This window comes from Poecilia reticulata, linkage group LG8 (assembly GCF_000633615.1).
Source record: "Poecilia reticulata strain Guanapo linkage group LG8, Guppy_female_1.0+MT, whole genome shotgun sequence".
Lineage (NCBI taxonomy): Eukaryota > Metazoa > Chordata > Actinopteri > Cyprinodontiformes > Poeciliidae > Poecilia > Poecilia reticulata.
In genome coordinates this window covers 5041976-5060410 of record NC_024338.1, presented here as the reverse complement: position 1 = coordinate 5060410, position 18435 = coordinate 5041976, and the positions used below count along the sequence as shown (strand labels likewise).

General features: G+C 41.0%; 1 protein-coding gene across 5 annotated transcripts in view; it reads right to left on the bottom strand.

Moving 5' to 3' along the window:
- Positions 1 to 1195: 1195 nt before the first annotated feature.
- LOC103468308 (histone acetyltransferase KAT7-like) overlaps positions 1196 to 18435 on the bottom strand; it is a 20985-nt gene continuing 3745 nt past the window's right edge. Inside the window, exons 3-16 of one of the 5 annotated variants that reach the window (XM_017306351.1) lie at positions 17417 to 17650; positions 13959 to 14012; positions 13728 to 13868; positions 13508 to 13590; positions 12061 to 12147; positions 10775 to 10873; positions 10578 to 10688; positions 8795 to 8986; positions 8617 to 8706; positions 8385 to 8525; positions 7688 to 7781; positions 7383 to 7529; positions 3598 to 3704; positions 1196 to 3512 (exon numbers count right to left, since the gene is read on the bottom strand). In XM_017306351.1, coding sequence (XP_017161840.1) covers positions 3414 to 3512; positions 3598 to 3704; positions 7383 to 7529; positions 7688 to 7781; positions 8385 to 8525; positions 8617 to 8706; positions 8795 to 8986; positions 10578 to 10688; positions 10775 to 10873; positions 12061 to 12147; positions 13508 to 13590; positions 13728 to 13868; positions 13959 to 14012; positions 17417 to 17650 — 1679 coding nt within the window. In that variant the 3' untranslated portion in view covers positions 1196 to 3413. Of the gene's footprint in view, positions 3513 to 3597; positions 3705 to 7382; positions 7530 to 7687; positions 7782 to 8384; positions 8526 to 8616; positions 8707 to 8794; positions 8987 to 10577; positions 10689 to 10774; positions 10874 to 12060; positions 12148 to 13507; positions 13591 to 13727; positions 14013 to 17416; positions 17651 to 18435 lie in introns of all 5 variants that reach the window. The other 4 variants (XM_017306352.1, XM_017306349.1, XM_017306350.1 and 1 more) reach the window with 4 other exon arrangements.

The following is an 18435-nucleotide window of genomic DNA, read 5'->3' as shown; positions in this document are numbered from 1 at the left end:
TTATCACAAGCCACTTATCTCGTTTCTTGTTGCTTACAAAACTAAAAGCTAAGATAGCATGCTCTTGTAAGCCAAGTACACAGCTAAGCTAAGCTAGCAGTATAAAGCAAGCTGAATACAAATTTAGGTCAGCCACTACTCAGATTGCTGAGGTAAATAAAAGCTAAGTGAATGCAGCAGTTATTCAGCTTAGCCAAGTGCTAACCCTGTGCTAAGTAACCACTCAGTTTGCTTAACTAAAGACAAAGCTAAGACAGCAGTTGGTTAGCTTAGCTGTGTACAAAGCTATGCTAGGCAACCACTCAGACTGCTTAGATAAATGCAAAACAAAGCAAAGATGACAGTTAGCTTAGTTAAGTACAAAGCTGCGCTAAGCTACCTTTCAGATTGCTTAGCAACCACTCAGATTCAGGCACAAAGCTAAGACAGCAGTGAGTTAGCTTAGATAGGTTAAAAAAAATGATGCTAGGCTACCACACAAAATTAAGCTTAGCTAAGTACAGACCTATGCTAAACAACCAATCAGGTTGCTTAGCTGAACACAAAACAAAGCTAAGATGACAGTCACTTAGCTTGGCTAAGTACAAAGCTATGCTAAGTTACCATTCAGATAGCTTAGCTAAACTAAGTACAAAGCTATGCTCAACAACCACCCATACTGGTGGTCGCTAAGTACAAATCTATGCTATAGTGGATTTGTTTAGCCCAGTAAGAAGCTATGTAAGGATAGCTGTAAAGCAAAAAAAAGTGCAAACCAAAGCTAGCAGCTGGGTAGCTAAGTACAAAACTAAGCTGAACTATTCAGTTTGCTCAGCTTATTTCAAAGACTAAAACAAAAAGAAACTAGAAGATTGACTTTGTTCTAAACAAGGACTCAGGTGAGTCCCATAAATATGTTCTACATTTGGTTGATTTTAAATTGTTCAATTACAGGAGCAGAAGAAGCAACAACCTGGCTAGCTAACGGCTCATAGTCTTTGTGCTAATCTAACGAAAACGGTAATAGGCTTTAGCTTATTTATCTTACAGCATATTCTCAAAAATAATAAACTGTGCATTTAACAGATTTTGACTAATCACATAAATAGAATTAGATTAATTACTGATACAAATATTAATAAAACAAAACCCCTTTCGGTTTGTCAATGTGGGCTGCTAATCAAGCTCATTTATACCCTAATCATCCCTGTCTCTCTTTTTTTTTTTTTGCTGTAACAAGTGGTGACAATGTGCAAAAGTGACACATTTTGACTCAGTCTTGTCACTTATTATAGCAGGCAATAAACCTCTGAAATGTAAAAAAAAAAAAAAAAAGAAAAGAAAAATCTGTCACTGTTTGGTGGGTTAGACGACCTGAAATCCTCCTTTTTTAAACGACCTTTCAACATTCAGCTCTACATATTGGTCTCACATAAATATATTTACAAGAAAGCCAGTCCAGCTAAATAAAACATCCCTTGACGCTCTACAGTTAAGAATATAAATACCCCCAAGAGAAAAATGTAAATAATAGCATTAATCCAACTAAAAGAAGGGAAACGCCAAGTGGGTTAAACCATTAGAAAAAAAAAATAAAATAAAATTGTCAACACATGGTAAAAAGGAAAACACAGAACAACAGTTGCTTGAACTGTTAAACAGTAGTAAAACCTCAGAGGTAGAAAAAGTATAAAACTGAAATGAGAACTTTTAAAAACGAAAGGATACAGAACAAACGTGTGTAGCCTCGGACACAGCAAACATCACGAGTGATACGAAAACGAGTAAAAACAGGCAAGAGGTGATCGATCCCACACCCACATCCAGGTGACAATCTGTCCGACAGCAGAGGGCCGTCTGAATGTGGCCAGTGGCAGCTATAGCTTCCTGGCAAACTGACCGCCGAGACAGACTGAACGTAAGACACAAGACGCGAACAGGTTATTTACTTTGGGTTCAAACAGACATTTTTTGATTCCATTTTTTTGACGTTACCAGATGAAGGGTTACACAATCACTGCAGGTACTAAAATATTTCCAAATCAATTTTTCTTTTTTGATACTTAGTGGGATTTAAAATGTTGACTTCAGATGCAGATTGGTAAGAAGTGCTGGTTCACTCCACTCACTTGTACACAGAAATTAGAATAAAAGCAAATTGATTTTACAAGCAACGTCTAAGGAAATCATCCCATTAAAGTTGGAAACAGTGTGTAAACGAGTTTCTCTAGATATTTGAAAGACAAATAGTTATAATTTTAACTCTAAATAGATTTTTAAGACACAATTATTTTTAAAAAGTCCACTTGTTCAGAGCTCATATTTGAACTGTATATTTTCAGGGTGTGTCCTTCTAACTCCCAGCCAGGCCAGCTGGTTTGCGTCAGCCAGGACGTGTTCGCATAGGTCAACGTGTTGCTGACCTGTGTTGCATCTCCACAGCGGAACGAGGTGCGGCTCCAGTTCGATGCCGCCCGCCACAGATTGGATTAGCAGGTGCGTCTGGTGCCCGTTACTAATTGAGTGAGGAGGCAGGCGAGTGGCGCTCTATTAGTTTCACTTTTCAGATAACACACGGGCTCACTGAGACCTAAGACCAAACTACACGATGATTCAGACATCCTGCATGCATGCAAAGGCTTTATAGTTAGTTCCTTGCAAAAAGTATTCATACTCCTTCATTTTTATTAATTTTTTGGTCATTTGGGAATGTTTTCCTTCAGCAGACAGGAAAGCTGTTAAGAGTTGGAAGATGGGTGGAGCTAAAGACATGGAAATCTTGGAGGAAAACCAGTTACAAGCTATAAAAAGTTCAAGACTGAGGAGGTTTAATGTAAAGCACGTCAACATCAGTGGGTATGAATACTTTTGCAAGACACCGTCGGTCCAAATCTAAAAAGAAACGATAAAGAAATTTCTTACGCGTTTAACTCTGCTTCTAACCTAAAATTTATAAAAAGTGTAAAACTTTATCTACCCTGTACCCTTTGAGGTCAAGTTTGTCTTTGCATAAATTAGTTAATTTATAGGAACTCCAGAAGAGTTCTTCATGTATACAGCAAATATCACAATTTATATATCTTGATATAACCATTTTGTAAAAATTTCTCATGAACTAACCCATAAATTTAATGGTCTAGTTCAAGTATAACTTTTTTTTTCTTCATATCATCAGTCCAAGCCCTATTAAAATCCAGGTCCAACTTTGTCCACATTTTCCCTACTGTTCCTTTTAATGTAAAGTATTTTAGCGTGTGAATCGCAGGAATAATAATAATAAAAACCTTTAAAATTTACATAGTGATATATTTGTTTCACTTAAGTCAACATGTAAACTGTTTGAACCCAAAGAAATGGTGAACGGTAGTCAGATCTGACTGTGCTGCAGCTGTGAGGACGCCAGTGAACGAAGGAGGAGGAAGAAGGAAGCTCCTTTACGTCCCTTTGGGCGGCGTCCATTTTAAGGCCGTGGGGTCAATGGTCTTCCCATTACCGCGTTTGGTCTCCTTCGCCTTCCAGTCGTCAATGAGGTCCTTCGGAGAGAAAGGAAAAAAAGACAGTTACTGACTAGCTGAGAAAATAAACTGTAAACCAAAGACAACAGTCCGAGTTCTTCACCTGTCTCTTTAAAACCAGGTGCTTTCCTTTCCAGTATTTGAGCATTTGAAGGGACTGCAGTGTGCTGACAATGTCCACCGGATTCACTGCCGTCTCCTGGCTGATCTCTGCAACAGAAAAGGAGAAATTAAAGGATTTTAGGGTGGCGGGGTCAGCAGCGCCTGCCGAATCCACGGTCCTCAGTGGTTCAAATACTGATTGGTACCAATATAGCTGGTGTCTAAATGATCTAATTAAAATGATCAATTTTAATTTGATCATTTAATTTTGACCATTAAAATGATCAATTTTAATTTGACCAAATAATTGCGCAAATTAGAGTTACCAAAATAAATTAGCTTAATGGAAATATGGCAATTTTGAAGAAAAAAAAAAAGACATTTTTTTGATAGGTTTTTTCTTCACCATCAAAATGATCGTATTTTGCAAAACTCACATCACACAAGTCAAATGATCAACAGTTTGATGTTACTACTGACAGAAACGACAAAGAAGATGACAGGAAGTGGTAGGAGGATGATGCGCAGCATGTTTTTTTAAATAAACAAGCTTATCCATGTGCAATTTTATTTCCATTTCTTTTAAAATAGAAACACCGCAATTGCAAATTTCTATTTTTTTYGCCATTAGCGGAATACTGACAAAGTTTTGGGCAAATTTGAAATGGAAACGCAGCTAATGAGAGACTGTAGAGATCTTGCTAAATATTTTAGCTCTAGAATGTGACTTCAGCGCTTTTTCCCTTAAAGAATATAGACTTTAAAGTCTTTCAAATACAGCAATTACCGTATTTTCCGCACTATAAGGCGCACCGGATTATAAGGCGCACCTTCAATAAATGGCCTATTTTAAAACTTTTTCATATATAAGGCGCATAGAATAGACGATACAGTTTGGGTTGCCTTACTCTATTATTACACATCCACATTTGTAAAGAAAAGGTCCCCGAGTGCTTTATAAAGTAGTCTGCCCCAGTCATTGTTTCACTCACGGTGTTGCGATATTGTGCCCAACTGCTTTCTGGGTAACACAGACCAACCAACACGCTGCTGCCGCAGTCTCTGTCTCTCTTCCCCCGCCCCCCTACCCTTTTTCGGCTCAAGACCATGGCCTCGGATTTGGAGGCACTGAGCCTCATCCCGGCCGCTTCACACTCGGCCGCGAACCACTCCAGTGAGAGCTGCAGATCACGGTCTGATAAAGCCAACAGGACCACATCATCCGCAAAAAGCAGAGATGTGATCCTAAGGCCACCAAAACGGATCCCCTCAACACCTCGGCTGCGCCTAGAAATTCTGTCCATAAAGGTAATGAACAGAGTCGGTTACAAAGGGCAGCCTTGGCGGAGTCCAACTCTCACTGGAAACGAGCCCGACTTACTGCCGGCAATGCAGACCAGACTCTGACACCAGTCATACAGGGACCTGACAGCCCGTATCAAAGGGCCCGGTACCCCATACTCCCGGAGAACCCCTGACAAGGCCCCCCTGGGGACACGGTCGAACGCCTTCTCCAAGTCCACAAAACACATGTAGACTGGTTGGGCGAACTCCCATGCACCCTCCAGGACCCTGCTGAGGTGTAGAGTTGGTCCAGTGTTCCACGACCAGGATGAAAACCACACTGCTCTTCCTGAATCCGAGGTTCGACTATCCGACGGACCCTCCTCTCCAGGACCCYTGAATAGACCTTACCAGGGAGGCTTAAGAGTGTGACCCCTCTGTAATTGGAGCACACCCTCCGGTCCCCATTTTTGAGCAGGGGGACCACCACCCCAGTCTGCCAATCCAGGGGAACTGCCCCCGATGTCCATGCGATATTGCAGAGTCGCGTGAGCCAACACAACCCTACAACATCCAGAGCCTTAAGGACCTCCGGGCGGATCTCATCCACCYCCGGGGCCCTGCCACCGAGGAGCTTTTTGACCACCTCGGCGACCTGGTCCCCGGAGATTGGAGAGTCCAACCCAGAGTCCCCAGGCTCAGCTTCCTCAACAGAAGGCATGTTGGTGGGATTGAGGAGGTCTTCGAAGTATTCTGCCCACCGGCCCACAATGTCCCGAGTTGAGGTCAGCAGCACACCATCCCCACAATAAACAGTGTTGGTGCTGCACTGCTTCCCCCTCCTGAGATGCCGGATGGTGAACCAGAATCGCCTCGAAGCCGTACGGAAGTCTTTCTCCATGGCCTCTCCAAACTCCTCCCACGCCCGAGTTTTTGCCTCAGCGACCACCCGAACCGCATGCCGCTTCGCCCGCCGGTACCCATCATCTGTGCGTCTGGAGTGGGGGGCAACAAGTATGCCCACTCCTGCCCGACGTCCAGCCCCTCTCAAGGAGACTGGTTCCAGAACCAAAGCCATGTGTCGAGGTGAGGCCGACTATTTCTAGCCGGAACCTCTCAGCCTCGCACACTAGCTCCGGTTCCTTCCCCACCMGAGAGGTGACGTTCCACGTCCCAAGAGCCAGCTTCTGCAGCCGAGGATCAGACTGCCAGGGTCCCCTCCCTCGGCTGCCGCCCGTAACACAATGCACCCGACTCCTTTGGCCCCTCCGACAGGTGGTGAGCCCATTGGAAGGGGGATCCAGGTCGCCTCTTCGGGCTGAGCCCGGCCAGGCTCCGTGGGTAAAAGCCCGGCCACCAGGCGCTCGCCATCGTGCCCCACCTCCAGGCCTGGCTCCATAGTGGGGCCCCGGTGACCCGCGTCCGGGCAAGGACGCCAGATCCAAAGTTCGTCTCCATCATAAGGGGTCTTCGGGCTGCGCTTTGACTGGTTCCTCACCTAGGACCTGTCTGCCTTGGGTGACCCTGCCAGGGGCATAAAGCCCCAGAATTTAAATGTATTATCAAACTTTATTAACAAACCAGCGTTCTGACCTCTATCCCAGCATGCACTGCGCACTTCTTCTTCTACGGGGGAAAATGAAGTCGGCGGCTGCTTACCGTAGTTGCTAGACCTGTTGTAGCTCAATATTGGTCCATATACAAGGCGCACCGGATTATAAGGCGCACTGTCGGCTTTTGAGGAAATTGAAGGTTTTTAGGTGCGCCTTATAGTGCGGAAAATACGGTATACTGTTAGTACTATCAATGACGGATTAAATTAGATAAATATGTATTTCATTCATGACAAAGCAAATTGGAAATGAGAAACATTTTAATTTCATCTTCTCAAAGTGAAGTCAAGTTTATTTCTATAGCATATTTCAGCAACCAAGAATTTCAAAGTGTTTAGAGCATAAAAAAATAATACAGTAACTAATTTATGAAACACGATTTTGTCAAATGAGAATATCAAAAGTATCAAGTTCATGTACTTTGACTATATTTATCAATGTTCCAGTTATTATGATTCAAACGCAGCTTTAAATCAATCAAACAGTTTTTAGCCTTCATTTAAAGGAACTGTTTCGGCAGTTTTGCAGTTTTCTGGAAGTTTGTTTCAGATTAGTGGAACAAAGAAACTGAATGCTGCTTCTCCACAGCAACTTTTCAGACAAAAAAAAAGGTGCTGCCCAAAATCTGGTTTACTGGTGATTGGCCAGAAAACTGCAATCAGTGAACCCATGATGTGAAAAATTCTACAGAATTTTCCTTCAAAATCTGTACTCAGTAAGCACATTCAAGCACATCAGAACTACTTCTAATTGTTGTATGATGTGCTTGAATGTGCATGTACTTTACTGCCTCTTGGCCAGTACTCTCTTGAAAAAGAGGTTTTTAATCTCAATGGGACTTTCCTGATTAAATAAAGGTGAAATAATAATAAAAGAAAAACATTCCAACCTTTGATGGAGATCTCCTTTCCCTGAAAACTGTTGAGGTACCGCAGCAGAACATCTTTCCAGTAACTTCTGTAGCTGATCAGACCCAGGTCGGACAGGGGGCGCTCAGGCGAGCCCACCTTTTCCTCCACCTTGGACAGCAGGTAGCCTGTTTGTTGTTTTTGGACAGGAGAGAAAGTTGTTTTTAATTGAATTCTCTGCGCAGACCAGAAAAGACATGCAACAGTTTTGCTGAACCTTTTCTGAGCAGCACCCTCCTAAATTAGGCAACATTTATCAGTGAATGAGAGCAGTGTTTGTACTCACTGAAGTCAATGAGCATCTTTCCGTAACCTTGCCTCATGTACTGCGGCATGGTGAGGATGCAGGACACGTTGTAGTTCAAGAACGAGTTCTTCTCCTGTGGAAGGAGAGGAAACTGCAGTGACAGAGCAGGATGGGGCCCCTGGGCTGGAAACCGTGTTAACTGGGTATGAAATGACGCTAGGCAGTAGCTCCATGTTGCTCCCTCAACAAAATTACTATAACTTCATAATTTTTGAATACTTTTGTACTGCTTATATTCATAAAAATCCGAAAATAAAAGTACAATGTCTGCAAAATATGCATTCATTAAAAAAAATAAAAATCCCTGGCTTTTATTTCAATCATTCTTTCTTTGAGTTGACCTGAATTCAAAGTCAAAATAAATAGAACCTGTAGAATAGTCTTATCAAACAATATGGTAGTTCTTAGATGGGATAACATCACTATGAACTATGGAAGCCCAAGCAGTCCATCGGTGGAAAGAAACAACAACTAGATTTTCCAAAAATCTAAATTTGACAAATCGATAAAATCGATTTATCGACCAGCCCTAGTATGAACTCCTCCAACTTCCTGGTGCTTTAAAAACTTAAATCTAGATAATTACAAGGGAATGCTTGGTGTTGCATTCACAGGCTAACATCAAGCAGCCCAGTTTCCACAAAGTGAGAAAGCAGTAGGCTTTTGGAGACGTTACCTTGGAGAAATATCCAACTAAGTGACATCCTGTGTTGTCAGCTTCCGTCATGACATAGAAGAGGAATGGCTCCACGTCGTAGTACAGCGTCTTGTGGTCCAGGAAGAGTTTCGCTAGCAGACACAAGTTCTGACAGTAAATCTGTGAGTGGAGAGAAGACAACGGGTTGATGAAGCCGATTTGTTTTGCCTGACAACGGTTAGTGAAAGGGATTACAGATGTAAAGCTTTGCCTTGTTCTTTTTTCCGTCCACCTCAAAGACAGAGATGTTCCCCTTTCTGTAAATCTCGTCGCCTGGTGGATGCTTCCACACACACTTGGCCTTGAGCAGCAAAAACAACTTCAGGTTAACATTTTTTTTCTCAAAACCAAAATTTTAACTCAAACATTGAGCAGTAGGGGTGCCCTACCATGTGCCTGCGCAGAATGGTCTGGCTCTTCATATACTTGAGGCAGAACTCGCACATGAAGAGCCTCCCCAGGCGGGCGTACTCCTCGGGGTACGGCGAGTGGTACCAGGTGTCCAGCTCGAAGCGGCCGAACACGATGGTTTTGATCATGTTGTTGCCCTCCGACACCTGGCCGGCCAGACGGAGCTTCTCCTGCGCAGCCGGGTCGGGACAGACGGGCGGGGCAAACGGGACCAGAGGCGGCGGAGAGGAGACGGGGAAGAAAAGGCGGGAACAAAGATTCAATTATTGAAGGGAAGACAAAGGAACCGCCTTAGTGGAGGGAACCGGCCAAGAAAATTAAAGGCGCAGGAAGAAAAAGTCGGATGGGAAAGTAATGCTATAAGCTTCACTTGGATAGATGAAAGTCACCTGGACTGGAAAAAAAACAAACAAAATAAATAAAAATCTTATCAAGTATTTTGTCTAGTTTCTAGTGAACATTCTTGAATATCATTGGACTAAATACATCTTGTACTACCATGTACATTCCAATGGTTTTATAACTTTTATTATTATATATATGCATACGTTGTTTGTTGCTGTGGTTTCTCGGTTTTCTTTTCTCTCTTTCTGCAGGTATAGAGGCAGACTTCAAGAGTCTTGACTTGTGTTCCCTCTGTGGTTCTTTCTCTACTCTTTACTCTTTTCCATTCAAACCTTTTCCCCATTTTTCTCCCTTTCCTTTTCTCTCTGTGTCCATTAAATTTGGAATAAACCCAAAGAAATTTCTAATAAAGTTTCTCCCATATGTCAAGGGGAGCATTATGGAAAAAGCAGTAATCCTGCGCTTGTGAAAGTAAATCCGTTGGGCCTCACCTTGACACACTGCCAGACAGGACATGTTTAAAAACATATATTAAAAATTACAAGCTTCATTTAGGCCTCTCAGAATAAATGTTGCTGGACCATAAGCTGTCCCTGTTATTATTGAGATAATCTGTAATATTGTTGTTTTGTCAAGTTATATATTTGTGATGGCATAATAATGCAAGTTTGCTCTCTCAAAAAACAGTAACTTTAAATTTTGCATAGAACACTTTGAACTGGAACTGGAAGATTATTTTAATATCCAAATGAAAACACGGCAACCAAAAAGCAATAAATAAAACGGAAATAAAAACCACGCACAACTGAAACCGTAAATAAAATGGGCTATGATGTTTCTGTAAACAAAATTGCCTGTCAAAAAATATTAATCATCAGAATGGAAATGATCAAGTTCATTTTAATTTATCATGTTATTAATTGGCTAATTACTTACTGTAACAGGCACAGTTCTATAAAACATCTTTCCAATGTTATAAAGGAAAAACAAATCTGTTAGTAGAACTAGATTTTTTAAATCAATATTCAAAAATTATTGACTTAAAACATATTTCTTGCAGAAAAATTCCTTGTCAGTTAGTTTAGTCCTATTTCAAGTGTACGAAGATATTTGCACTAGAAACTAGGGTAAGATTTTGTGTTTTTGAAGTGAATTCACAGGGTTACATTTCAATATCAGCTAACATCTGAAGTATCAGAAATGAACATGGAATGACATGAAGTGATCGTCCAAACTACCAAATCTATCTGAGACTCCTGCTGTGGCTGCAGAGGAAGGTTTTCAGACTGAAAAAGAGAAGAAGAGAAGTGAGGTAGGAAAAAGGGAGAAGCGGGGGAGGTTAACAACAAAAAACCAAAAAAACAGAAGGAAGGAAAAGTGGAAGGGTGGGAGGTGATGATGAGTTTTCTCTCTTACAAGGTCCTCCGAGGCACGTGCCTGCGCTTTCCTGAACAGCTCGAGGTCGTAGTCGCTGGTGATGTTCTCCAGCAGCGGCTCCCGGCTCGTCCCGTGGCTCTGTCGGTGTTCCTGGGAGCAAGTGGGGAAAAATAACGAGAAAAGTGGGATTTTTATAACGTGGAGAAGATTGGGTCTGACGTCTCTTCTCTGCTTACTGTATATTTCTCCTTCTGCTCCTTATTGAGGCCAGAGTTCCTCTTCCGCCTCAGCTCTGTCACCTTATCTTTGTAGCGCTGCTGTCCGTCTGTGGGGGCCTGGAACAAACACAGTTGGTATGAACAAAAAGCTGATTTGGACCTTCGCAGATGAAGATTACGGGCTGACTAGAGGTATCATGTAAAAAGAAAGGTTGCTTAAATTCACATCTTCACACCTGTCAAAATGTTAGCTAGCTGCGGAGTATGTTTTCATAAACTAATTACTTATAACTTATTCATTGTTTCTACCAGTTACTTAAAATTATACCACAATAAGTATTCTGGTACCATCTCTTTATTCTCATACAACTGCAACTTTATTCTAGTAATATTACAACTTTATTCTCGTACTACGGCGATTTTCATATTCTAATGTCTTTGTTCTCATAATATTACTACTGTTCTGGTTTTACTACGACTTTATACTTGTATAACTATGATTGGATGCTCAGTGACTTCTGACAGTGCAAGGCAGAGTTCTGAATTCAGGAAATGTTTTTGTTGTATTTTCAATTGGAAACTCAGAAACACTCACCCAAAAGTACCAATAAAATGCAGCATAAGTAAAAAGATTCAAATATCAGAATTGTAATTTTCTGACCAACTAAGATGCAGAGATGTGGTACAATTTTGACTTTTGACTAATTGATTGTTACATCACTAACAATCAAACCTTGACATACCAAAGTATGTCAAGGTTTTAAGAAGTTGTGGTTTTAAAACAGCAAAAATCTTAAATAATTTTAAATATAGACAGCCACGGTGAGAAAAATAAAGGAGCGACATCCATCACTCCAGGTTTTAACACCACACTTGGCAAGCTGTTTTAAACAAATCAATAAAAAAAATATAACCAATTAAAAATGCAGTGATAATTTTACACAAGGTTATATCAAAAGAATAGAAAGACTTCGAATTAAATAAAAATAACTTGTGTTTGTTTTCTCTTTGTTTATTCGAATCTCATAATCTCCTTTCAGACTTCTTATCAAATCAAGTAAACAGGTGCATCAGATGTGGATTTTACTGAGAACCAAGTGACAGTAACTCGTCATCGCTCTGACCCTGCCACCCTGACAACCAGCAGTGCGATCTCAGCTGTTCCTACCTCAAAAAGCAACACACGAGTCAGGAGGGACACAAACCTGTGTGTGTGTGTGTGTGTGTGTGTGTGTGTGTGTGTGTGTGCGTGTGTGTGTGTGTGTGTGCGTGTGTGTGTGTGTTTTTGCTTTCCAGCACATTACCTGGTGCCTTGTGGAGTGTCTGTTCTCATCCTGCCGGTGCGACAGCGTCCTTTCTTCGGACTGCTTGTCGCGTGTCGTTGCCTTGCCCTGTCAAACAAATCAACACTGTCTGGAGCCCCGTAGCAAAAACACAACAGCAGCCTCCTCCATGTTTCTACAGCATGCCAATTTCTATTTGCTTCTCTTGCTTTTTTCACATTCATTCACCGGACACTTGGTGTGATGGCAGACCAGAGGACCAGTTCGACCATTAACATGTTTCCTCAGTAACGAGGAGAATGGTTGTCAGATTTATGTTTTATGTCAGATTTATGCTTGTGGATCACAAACATTAATCCTCAAACAATGTAATGTAGAAGTTTGTAGTTGTATCATAAAAGGTTGAAAAGTTCCAGGGTGTGAAAACTTTTGCAAGGCAACGTGTAAATGTATGGCTTTGGGTACTTTCCAGTCATTCCAGCTTTGTGTGACTATTTTGTCATAGTTCCACACAATTTATCTGAAATCCTTGCAGATTTTTTATTGAGTGTGTGTGCAGTCTACTTGTATATCTTTATATAGGGGATCACATTCACTGTTTTAACCCACAAAAGGAGGTCTTCCTTGATAAATGAGAACTTTTTCCTGATTCTCATATTTTTTCACTTCTACTGTGGTCTACTAGTTAGGTTTAGAGGCCTGATGTGAATTATGTTTTGGTTAAGGTTAGAAATAGACTAGCACTAGTTATGGAAAATGTCTGGGTTAGGTATAAATACAGTTACTACAATGAATGGAAGACAACACAAAGTTCTCAGTTTTATTGAAGTCCACAGATGTGTGTGTGTGTCTTCTTGTATTTGATACATTGTGAGGACCATCGTCCTAACACATCAGTTGTGGGGACTGACTGCTGCTCTTGGGGCCCAAACCTGAGCCTCAGAAGAAGTGGTGCTGTTTTTGGGTTATAGGTTAGGTTTTGTGAATTGAATTTATATTTAGGTATAGGGTTGTGCATGTACTGGTAATGGTTATGTTTAGGGTAAGGATCAGGGCTAGATTATAGAAATGAATAAAAAATAATAGAACAAATTCCAAAGTCCTTGTGATAGAAAGGACGTTGGATCTTTAAGGTCTTTATGTGTACTTGCCTAGCTCTTTGGGACCATTTATGACATTTTACTAACCTTTTGAAGACTGACGGGCCTTAGGGGGACCAAAGCCCAGTCCTGATACAGTAGACCCCTTTGTTTACGTTTAGCAGTTAGCTTTAGAGTTGAGGTGTGAATTAGGTTTTGGTTAAGGTTAGAGTTAGGAAAAGACTAGTATTGTCAGGGTTAGGTAAAATGTCTGGTTTAGGCTTAACTACAGTAACTAAAATGAATGCAAGTCAATACAAAGCCCTAGTATGTATGGAATACAAACATGTGTATGTGTGTGTGTGCGTGTGTGGAGCGTGTGTGTGTACCTTGCATTCATCAGCAGAGAGGTTGTGGTATAGCGGGCAGCCTGATATGGAGAAATGTCTCTCATGTCTTCCTGTTAGATGACCTGGGAGAAAAACAGGACGGGTGAGAACAAGAGGAAGATGAGAGGATGTTTGCAGATGAAAGGCAGTAAATTTAAAGCGGTATGACATTTGACAGGGGGGGCGGGAGGGAATCTGTGTAGCGATTAGGTCCTCTCACCGAGTGAGTTGCATCCTGGGGTCGGACACTTCATGTTAAAATTGTAGCTTTCGTGGAATCGTCGTCGTTTGGGTCGATGGGAGAGGTCGTGGGCGGCAGCCTCTTTGAGCGACAGCTCTTTCGCCAGTCTCTCGTCCTCCTCTTGTGAAACGACAATATTGTTGTTAGAAGACACATGGTCATTGCTCGGACTGGAAACGTCAATATCTGACTCCGAGGATGGGGCGTTGCCTGTTGGAGTCCGCGGGGGCGTCTCGTCCTGGTCCGCTCCTTGTTTTGCGTCTGCTGGGCGAGTTGAGAAAGATTAAAAATCCTAAACTCTAATGTCAATTTATTTGAAATGAAAGCATCCTTACAGCCCTTTACTCCCTCTGATTTATTTTAAGGGGGGAATCTCTGCAGGCCACATATGTCCACACATACAGATGCAATTAACAGCCTTCAGCAGTGGCAGCACTCAGATAAATCCAATAGTGAAGAATGATGTTACTGCTGCTGAAGATCGGGCAGCTGTGAGACTGGCTGCCAAATGAAAGCACATATTTCAACCTGTTTTCTTTTCTGCTTTTTTCTTCTTCTTTTTTTTCTTTTAGCCTTCAGTTAACACATAAGGTGTGGTTGTTTGTGTGACCAGCATGTTAGGGAAGTAGCAGCAGCAACTCTGAATACGGTTGTGAAGAAAAATAGCACATAAACAGATTTTTCTGTTCTCTTTTGTTTATCTTTCTATTGCGACTAAAGTCCTTTTTCTTTAAGTTTACATTTAGTAGAGTAGCATAGTAAAAGCAGAAATTTTCTTGACAAGAAAATTGGGTTGTGAATAGAACTGGTCAATTTCCATCTCAATTAGCCCAGTCAAAAACCATAGCTATGTTTCCATCCAATTTCTAAGTGAATTTTGAGTGAATTTTTAAAATGTCGCAAAAAAAAAAAGAAAAAAAGAGAAAATGTGAATTAGCTGTATTTCTATCAATGTGTTTGGAGCGAATCAACTAGGCTCTTCAAATGTCAGATGTTGACATTATGCTTGGCTGCGAAAAACAGTAAGTAGAAGTTACAAACTAGTACAGACCACAAATCTCGGAAAAATGGAAAGAGGTTTTCAGAAATGTGTTCTCAGGCAAGTTGTAATTATTCTGTAATGTTAACTAGTACTGGTGAATTTACATGCTGTCTGGAGACCTACAGAAAGAAATGCAATTCTCACGCATGCCAACAGCGGAAACATCCAATCAGTCATGTAAAGGTATAGTTTCAATTAGAGGTGTGCCAATCGATCGGTCACCGATCATAATCGGGCCGATTTTCATGAAAAAGTGCATGATTGGTGATCATTGGTTCTTGTTGCCGATACCGATCACCTGCATCTCATTTCGCAGCCTGCCTGTGCAACTGGTCTCCTCTTTCCTTCACACTGCGCAAACGCGCAGCAACAAATTCTAAGCGATGTGGAACTATAACGCACTGAGTGAATGGGGAAGTTTGCGTGTTGTGGCGGAAAATTGAAGCACGTCAAAATGCATCAACACAACGAAGMTAATGCGACATAAAAACAATGCCATACTTGACGGAGTTTGGCTACATCGAGGCTCACTGCAGTAAAAAAGACATGGAGGATCAGATAGCAGGTAAAGCAGCGCACAGCTACAAACACTCACCCGGATTAGCATGACGGTCAGAAAGCTAAACAAATAACCCGCAAAATTATTTAAGTCTTCGAGCTGCGATGTAAGACGCTGGTTCTGCTCTCGCTGTTGAACCGCTGCTACGCGCTACAGGTAGTAATATTTCACAGACGGAGCGCCGCTTCTGCTCCACCTGGTAGTGACTCTCACACCAAACCTCTGTTTAAAGCTGCAGCATCTATCCTAAAAAATACATTTTACATAAATATTAAAACTTTCGCTGTCCTAACATGAGACAGATAATCTCTAAAAAAAAAAAATCGATCTCCCTGCTCTGCATAATTACTCCGCTCAGTCAGAAACAGCCACTCAGAACTAGCAGTAATCAGCTAGCCGCCTTGCTATCAGGAAGTTTTCATTCAGTAACTCTGGATTGTTTATTGTAATGGAACCTGTATTTGCCTTTGAATGTTAAGTTTTATACTTGAATTTTTTTAGCAATGGTGAGAGGTTTTATTTTGGCTCTTTGCATTATTTAGCCTCTTCAGAGCCTTCATATGTTATCAGTCTGTTAAAGATAGTATTACCGATAGCAGTACAATTTGCAGAATGCCTGTTTTGTTTAGTTTTCTTCTTGGAAAAAGTTATTAAAAACAAGTTTTTGTCTAAATTAAGGTGAATTCATGGTTCCTTTTTCCACATAATGTAACCGGTAGTGTTTATGATAAAAAAAATAAAGAAAGAAATTATGTGATCGGAATTGGTGATCGGCCCTCATGGGTAATCGGCAGGAAAAAACTTGATCGGCACATCTCTAGTTTCAAAACTTACTGTCAAACGTGTTCCCGTCTTCCCTTTAGCGCAGTTTTTGGAAAAGCTAAAAGCCAACTCAAGCAAGCGTAAAAACCTTTATCATCAGGGGAAAGGTTTCTTTAAAATAAAATCAGGGATGAGATTCATCTCCATCTCCAGTCTTAGCGCGCAACTGGTAAACAGATCCATCAGATTTTAAAAATAGATATTTTATTTATGCAAAACATTTCCACAATGTAAAACCCCACCTGCTCTGCATCTGCAAGAGACACCACTCAGTGACTGTAATTAAAGAGCGGACTCGGGAAATCTGACGTAACAGTTTCTAACAATAGATTTCACACTGAGGCAAAGCAGGAAGCTGGATGTCAACTTGATAAGTCAAACGAGGTTTGCTGGCTCTAGCTGCAGGTTCATATGTAAAAGGCTGGGGTTCAAGATAAATGGTGAATATATAACAGGAAAGGCTGCGAGTATCATGGCACAAAGAAAAATTATTATGATGTTTTTATCATTCGTGTAGCCACTTTTAGAAAAGCGGGAGTTTTGACAATGTCGATGTGGAAAGAAAGAAGCAATGGTCTTGGGAAGACAATAATTGCTGCTGATCCATCTGTTATATGATCCACTCAATATGCTGAACTTGTCATTCTACAGTGAAAAAGGAAAACATCTTGGTAAAGTCCAGAGCTCAACTTAACTGAAATACTTTGGAAGAAATATTAAGTAAGAGATGCAAATAAATGACCTAATATATTATGTTTTTTTTCCATTAGAGGTTATATTTGTCTAACGTATTAGCTTGATATGAATCAGGTCTTTTTATTTTGTCCCGGTAAATAAGACGTCAAAAGTAAAAGGATTATCTTTTTTTAACACTTGTATGGATGTGCCTTCACCTCATTGTGGGTAAAGTTTGGGAACAGCTGCAGTTTTCAGGAAGGTTTGTCATTGGTTCCTTTGACAAACCCTCCAATTTTAATGCAACACTTATTATTCCCCTTTCTAACCAGGAACAGACTGACTTCATATGACTTATATCAACTCACCTGCATCATAAGAAAAAAAGAAAAAAATAAGAAACATACAGATCCTCCGCCTCTTGTTCTCCCTTCTTGCCTCTATAAGCCACTTCCTAAAATATCCCCTAACTCTGCTGCTTTGCTTCACACCTTCATCTCTTTTCTATGCCTCTAACTCAGATCTCATCTTTATCTTTTTATAAGACAGAAAGGAAGAACTGCAGCTCACCATTGGCTTCTGTGTCTGAGCCAGACGACCTGCTCTGACGCAAATGGTATCTTTTGGCTTTGGGGTTTGCCGCCCCCTGCTGGCTACGTGTGATCCTGCGTCCAGAGGAGAAGACGGAGACGGGTGCTGCTGTTGCTGCTGCTGCTGCTGCTGGGGCCGGCTCCGCTGCGGAATCAGGGCCCTCATCGTGAGCAGCAGCAGCCGGGGAGCCGCTGAGTAACAAGCTGGAGTTATCTAGAAGGAAGAAGGAAATGCCACTTTTCTGAGACAAACTTTAGATCACCACCATGATGTTTTATCAATTCAAATCTCAGAGGTGGATGCAGCTAAACAGAGGACGACCCTAGAAGGAAAGCTGTTCGAGAAAGTTTCAGTCAAAGCCTTTTGACGGCATAGTAGGGCCATTGTAGATGGGAAGAAAAGGAGTAAATTTCAACCAAAAGATTTTATAACAATTCAATAATAAAATTTTAGGTTAATCACAGAAATTTTCTAAAAAAAAAAAACTCTATATATGAATTTCAAAGCAAAAATTTGATAAAGATTTTTTTGGCTCTAGAACAGTGTTTCTCAACGTTTTTTGGGCCAGCGCCCCCTAGTCCTTATCCAGGTCCCTCACCGCCCCCCACCAAAAAGTTTGCAGGCTACTTTGCACTGACCATTATGTTACCATTAATATTACTATCACTATTGTAGATGTTTTGGTTTTTATGCTTGTTTCTCTATTTATCATCAAAAATAATTTCCCAGAGAACAAAAAGCCATGTGAATAGAAATTACTTTCACAGGCGTCTAAGAAAAATGCAATGAACATTCAAGTTAAAATTGGTAGGCCTAACAGCAGCCAATCAGAGTGGAAACAATATTCATATTTTGTGCCATTTTCTAGTTGTTAAATATTTCACAAAATGACCAGATCAAAGATGTTCAACATGCCAGTTTAAACTTTGATCAATTTGCAAAACGACTGAGCTCTGCAACATTAAAACATGGATAGAACTGTAACTACATTAATCATA